Source organism: Pteropus alecto, unplaced genomic scaffold (genome assembly GCF_000325575.1).
Source record: "Pteropus alecto unplaced genomic scaffold, ASM32557v1 scaffold370, whole genome shotgun sequence".
Lineage (NCBI taxonomy): Eukaryota > Metazoa > Chordata > Mammalia > Chiroptera > Pteropodidae > Pteropus > Pteropus alecto.
Window position 1 is genome coordinate 478821 of NW_006431075.1, and position 6829 is coordinate 485649.

The 6829-nt window shown below is 36.7% G+C and overlaps 1 protein-coding gene across 1 annotated transcript in view; it reads right to left on the minus strand.

Annotated features, from left to right (window-relative positions):
- Positions 1 to 6829, minus strand: part of LOC112469042 (vascular endothelial growth factor receptor kdr-like) — a 199235-nt gene that overhangs the window by 146190 nt on the left and 46216 nt on the right. The window contains exons 9-10 of the mRNA XM_025038493.1: positions 5703 to 5853; positions 1753 to 1873 (exon numbers count right to left, since the gene is read on the minus strand). Of these exons, the coding sequence (XP_024894261.1) occupies positions 1753 to 1873; positions 5703 to 5853 (272 nt within the window). The remainder of the gene's footprint in view (positions 1 to 1752; positions 1874 to 5702; positions 5854 to 6829) is intronic.

Here is a 6829-nt window from a genome sequence, read left to right on the forward strand (position 1 = left end):
CCACATACAACTCATCAGCAAAACTTGCCAGTGATACCTCCAAAACATATCCAAAATTCATCTAGTTCTTTCTATCTATACTGCAACCTTCCGAGTGCCAGCCAGTATTCCTCTTGCCTATAGCACAGTGATAGACTTCTAACTGTTCTCTCTGATTCTCCTCTTGCTCCATTCAAAGCAACGAAAGCTTTCAAGCAAATCACACAGTAAACAGAGTGATCTCATTCAAAGATATATTGAGCCATGCTTTTGAAAATCCTTACACAGCTTCTCTTTGCACTGAGGATGAAATAATGAAGATTTGCCATGTCTTCCATTGTCTTTCATCAACTCCATGCCTGCCTCTGAGTTCAATCTTTGTCACTCTCTCCCTCACTTACCACACTTTGGCCACACTGTCTTATTGTCTATTCCTCCAATTTTCCGAACACTTTATGGCCTCAGGGCCTTACAAAATGCCTAGATGTGCACTGTCTAATACGATATCCATGAGTCACATGTGGCTACTGAGCACTTGAAATGCAGCTACTCCAAATGAGTCTATAAATATAGAATACATACAAGATTTCAAAAACAGTATAAAAAAGACTGAAAATATCTTACTAATAGTTTATATTGTTTATGAAATGATAATATTTGAGCATATTGGGTTAAATATATTATTGAAATTAATTACACTTTTTTTTACTTCGTATAATGTGGCTTATAGAAAATTCATATGACTTAGACTTATAGCTTGCATTGTATTTCTGTTGCATAACTGGTTGCATGGCTGGCTCCTTGTCCTTTAGGTTTGAGATAAAATATTTCTTCCTCAGGAAGTTTTTCTTTGCCAAATAGGCTATTTTATTTAAAGTAGCTCATGCCAACATTACCTTATACTCTTTTTTTTTATTCATGAATATTTCAATAATCCACATTTTAAAAATTACTGGTCTATTGTTTTAATCTATTGTTTAATAAGCTCCATGAAGACAGAAAGGATGTCTGGTTTATACCTGTCACAGTCTCAGACATATAGTAGACCCAATAAATAATTATTGAATGAATGAATAAATGAATTTTATTGATTGCAAAGCTGAAGTCCATAGGGAGAAGTGACTTGCCCAAAGCCACAGAGCTAGTGAATAATTGATGGAGCCAGTATTCCAAAAGAGATCTTCTGGGTCTCAATCTAATGAATTTTTCATTGCACAGCATTGCCATTCTTGGTAAAATCCTACAAACCTTAATTGATGTTCCTTTTTTCTTCATTTGCCATATTCTAATTGATGCCCACATTATGACATTTTCTTTTGTTTCTTCCTTTGAATAGAGAGGTTGATCATAAGTCTGACGGAACCAAGCAAACCTAGGCCTGTATATACTGTGTGTATATACTGTATGGAATTGTAAAAGCCATTCTCTGACACTTTTTCCCCCAAAATGACTTGTAAATGCTTTTCTCTCTGGTTGCCTGAGAGATTCAAGATGAGCAGCTGCTTTCACAACAATCCTATTTGAAGCAATCCCACAATTTGGCTATATTTTCAACACCTTGGGACACAGGAAGAGTTGACCTAAGAGGAGACTTTTTTTTTTTAAATAAAAAGGAGGCTACATCATGACTAAAGCTTGGTTTTTATAATCAACAGTCTTCAACCAGACCCTAGATCCCAGGCACTCCTGATGTGACATCAGTGCCTGAACAGCAGGCCCACTCATATACTGCTTGTGAGGTCACTTCTACTACAGCAACTCCCAGAAGTCTACCTTTGTTTTTTTCCCGTTTGTTACTACCATCTCCTCAATGGACAGGATCCTGTTGTCTATAGGGAGATCACTTTTCAGAGTCTCATTGGAAAGCTGGATCCGCTTGCCCCGTTCCATACATCTGGGGAAAAAAAAATGAGACTACATTTACTGTCTTGTCAATAGAAAGGGTCTGAAGCATGACAAGTATTGCAGAGAGTATACTTTCTGGTCTAGGAAGGTATATCACCCAGAGAATTCTGGACAGGAAGCCTCCCCTGATTTACAGTAAAGCAATTTTAATCCTATCAAGGTTATATGCAAACAAATTAATGGGTTGGGAAAGTACATATTTTAGAAGACAAAATGGCCAGGGAAGGCTTGTCTGAGGAGGTGACATTTGAACAGAGTCTTAAGAAATCAAATGTGAGCCATAAATATTTCTAGGGAAGAGAATTACAGGTAGAGGGAAGAACAAATGCAAAGGTCCTGAGATAGGAACATGCCTGACATGTCAGAGGAGCAAGGAGGCCTGTGTGGCTGGAGGTCAGTGAACATAAGACTAAGTATTATTCTTATTTAGGCCATACCCTTGTTTCTAGGCTGACAGAATATAAAGCCCTATATAAATCTCCTTTACTGGTATCTCCTCCTGAATTAATTCTCTTACTCTGAACCTTAAGCAAAGAGGGAAGGCTCATGAGAGTAGTTCTGGGGAGCTGTGGATTAGCGAAGATATACAGGAAGGCAGATTATTAGAGGGAATGATAAGGTACTAGACTTGTATTCAGCAGAATTGCAATTCAACTCAAGCACTGTTAGTTTATATGGCTTCTGACAACTCACTTCCTTTTTCTGAGACTCAGTTTTCCCAACTGTTAAGTGGAGCTAATATTAGCCATATCACGGAGATTCTAATACGCACTTGTAATGGGCTTACTCCAAATTGAGATGTTCTCTAAGTATAGAATACACATAAGATTTCAAAGATTTAATATGAAAAAGACTGAAAAATGTCTCATTAATATTTTATATTGATTGCTTATGAAATGACAATATTTTAGATATATTGTGTTAATTATATTATTCAAATTAATTTTACTTGTTTTATTTTGTATAATGTGGCTACTAGAAGATTATATTTCTGTTGCATAACTCTTTTCATGGCTGGCTCCTTATCCTTTAAGTCTGAGATTAAATATTTCTTCCTCATAAAGTCTTTCTTTGTCAAAATTTTTTTTTTAATCCGAAGTAGGTTTTGCTCCCCATCATACTCCTTTCTGGTTCTTTGTGTTCAATCAAATTTTTTAATTCTTATTTTTTAATTACACTTGACATTCGATATTAGTTCCAGATGAACAGCATAGTGGCGAGATATCCATATAACATACAAAGTGATCCCCTTGATCAGTCCAGCACCCACCTGACACCATACATAGTTATAACAATATTATTGGCTATATTCTCTCTGCCGTACTTCACATCCCTGTGCCTATTTTGTAACAACCAATTTGTACTTCTTATTCCCTTCATTATTTTCACCCAGTCCCCAACCTCCCTCCCATCTGGCAACCATCAGCTCATTCTCTAATATCTATGGTTGTGTTTTTCTTTTGTTTCATTTATTCGTTTTTTTTTTTTCAGATTCCACATAAAAGTGAAATCCTATGGCATTTGATTTTTTCTATTTGACTGGTTTTACTTAGCATAATACCCTTTAGGTCCATCCATGTTGTCATATGATTTTATTCCTTTTTGTGTCTGAGTAATATGCCATTGTGTGTGTGTATATATATGCCACATCTTTTTAATGCAACCATCTATAAAAAATCTCATACAACTCAACATCAAAAAGCAAACAATCCTATTAAAAATGGGTAGAGGACCTGAATTTCTCCAAAAAAGGACATACAGATGGCCAAAGACATATAAAAAGGTGCTGAATATCAGTAATCATCAAAGAAATACAAATTAAAACCACAATGAGATATCACCTCACATCATTCAGAATGGCTATCATCAATAAATAAACAAACAACAAATGATGGCGAGGATGTGTAGAATAGAGAACCCTCATGCACTATTGGTGGGATTACAAATTGGTGCAGTAACTATGGAAAATAGTTTGGAGTTTTCTCAAAAAATTAAAAATAGAACTACCTTATGACTCAGAAATTTTGGTCTGATATTTATCCGATGTACAACCAAGATTTGAATCTCTAAACAAGCTCATGAAATGGCTAAAATTAGCTCCATTCAATTTTCATATAAATGTGAGAGATATAGTATGTATTATTGTATTCTAATATGGTTTCTAGAATATAGTAGGCACTCAATAACTGTTCACTTAAAAACTTTGTTAGGAAAGGTACTTGGAAAAGGTATTTTCCTAGGAAAAATATTTAATCCACCCTCCTTTTTTTTCCCAAATAGAAAATTGGTTTAAAAAATACAACTGGCTGTACTGTAGCTCAGCTGAGTGAGAACAAAGAAAGTGACTTGGGAGTTACAGAATGTCAGAATAAGGAAAGAAAGCAGGGCAGAATCAAAGTAAGCAAGTTGATAGGACCACTGTTATCCCCACGCCCCAAGAACACTTTCCTGGTGTCTACAGAGATAAGAATGCTTCCTAAGCACCTATTTGTAGGTAGGAAGCAATTGAGAGGAGCTAGCTTATGAGAGCTGGCTTGAAAGTACCCGTGGGACACAGACTGACAGGCCCTTCTAATTAAAGATCTAGATCTTGGTCTAATAACTATATTCCCTAGATTTTCCTCTGAACCAAGGCTATATCATCAAACCCTGGGCCTTCCAAATTGGATTTCCTAGACTCTCTCCATTCAGAGATCAACTATCACCTTTTTATACTCTCTCATTCATTACCATGTGCTTAGAACTCCAACTTCAGCACAGTACAGCAATGAGTTAATAAGATGAACTTCCCTGGTCAGCTAACATGTCGCCTTTCAAACAACAATGAGAACCCAAGTAAACTATCCTCTGCTCCCTTTCAGAGTTAAGGCTAAGCACAAAATTTATCTCATGTGGCAAGCCTGTGGGGGAAAGTGTTGTGGTAGAAACTGGGTAAACATTGATAAAGTATTCTTAAATGCTGCTTACTCTTGGATTGGGGGCAATTCACTTCACCTCTCTGAATTTTCCTTTTTTTTTTTGTTCCTAATTATTATAGGGGCTTCATGTGACTGATTTTCTTAGAGGTGACTAAAGTAGCCACTTTGAAATAGAGCTCATTGCCCCAGAGCAAAATCAAATTATCTAATATGTCCCAGGCATATAGTAGGGCCTCAATAAATGGAAGCTCTTAATAGGTAAGAGTCAGCATACCTGGCTCTCATTGTGATGTCTCTCTTAACTCCTGTGTTGTGGAAAGTGAATCATTTATCCCCTTTAGCCTCCATATCTCCATTTGTTACTGAAGAAAAGGAATTTCTATCTTACCTTCTACACTAGGATAATAGGAGCCTAAATGAGTGTACTGTGATATAAAAATGTTATTTGAAGACAGATTTCCCATTGTGGGGTTACACTCCAATCAGGCTTATCATGGAAGCAGTTCTCAAACTGATGAAATGTCCATTTTCCAAGCCCATTACTGATTTTTTTTCCCCATTCAGTGACAAATATTTGGAAATTTGCCCTATTCTGTTTATCTCACACTTAAATATCAAATCACGATCTAAATCCAAATTTCCGTAGCCTATAAATAACAATTGCATTTATCTCTAATTTCAAGCTGTGACTTTGGAAATAACTGGCAAAAACCTGAGGTTTAGCAACTATTGAAGTACTACCTCTTCTTTTAGCTTCCCAGGCCCCATTCCAAGACCACTGACAATACCTGTCATATCATATGGAAAACAAAATCTCCTTAACACTTCTAGTCTCTCATGTAGCTCAGTAAATCCAAGAGTCTAGACCATGTGAAGTCCTTTGGCCTACAAGTTACTTACAGCTCATCTTTCTGGCCGCAGGGCTCCCAGGCCCACATGAAGGAGGGCACAGGCAGGCCACTTGCTGTACAGCGAAGGATATTCTCACTGCCTAGGAGTACTGGCTGGATGTTCTTCAAATCTGTTTCCTTCTCATAGATTTTAGGTTTTTCTAGACAAGAGGAGAAAATGGCAAAGATTAAAGTCCCACACCAAGCCTGACATTTTAGCTGGTACTGCTAGTACAAGAATTCCAATGATTAGAATATAAAAATATTTCTGCATCAGTTTATAAATAGCTGCTGCCCCCAGCCTCCTAAGTGCCCTCTCCTCAACTACCATCCTGATCTCTCCCCATGAACAGGCCCTTCTCCCATGTCATTCCTGTGAACCAACAAATAAAGGGTTATATGTGACTAAACAGAGGCCTCTAAAACTTTATGCATGCACTTAAATCTGACATGATTGATCAGTGCCTGTGCCCTAGTTGTGATTATTTTTAATATTTCACTCTGATAGGCACAATAGAACCCTGTTGAAGAGAAGTAAATTTTAAGGCCCCAAATGGTGGGTGTGGATTTAAAAATAGTCTTTTGGTTTGGAAGCTTACTAAAAGCAGAAATGATATTAGGTTCATCTCTGTACCCTGGACGCAAAGTCAGTGCCTAAGAATTATATGTTGAACTTTATTACAAAAACTAACAATTGGTCTTTTTCTATTTTCAGTAACATTTTTTTGTTTGTTTTCATTTGGATTTTAGAAAACCAACAACAATATAGGCTTCTATCTGATTTTCAGGAATCTCATTTCTGAGTTTCCTACCTATATATCCAACTGCTTGCTTGACTTCTCTAATCAAATGATAATACTAATAATATCAATGTTACTAATAGTTAATTGAGCTAGGTGCAAGGCATTGTTCTAAGTGCTTTATGCGAATGCACTCATTTAATCCTCATCCTGTGAAGTTGATACTGTGACTATCCCTATTTACAGATGAAGAGGTTGAAATGTTAAATAGCTTTCCCAAAGACACATAGCCAGTAAGTGGAAGAGCTGAGCTATAAACTCTGGCAGTCTAGCTCTAAAGCCCTCTCATAAGTGTTTATAGATATCTATTCCATAAACATCTCAAACTCAAAATTTC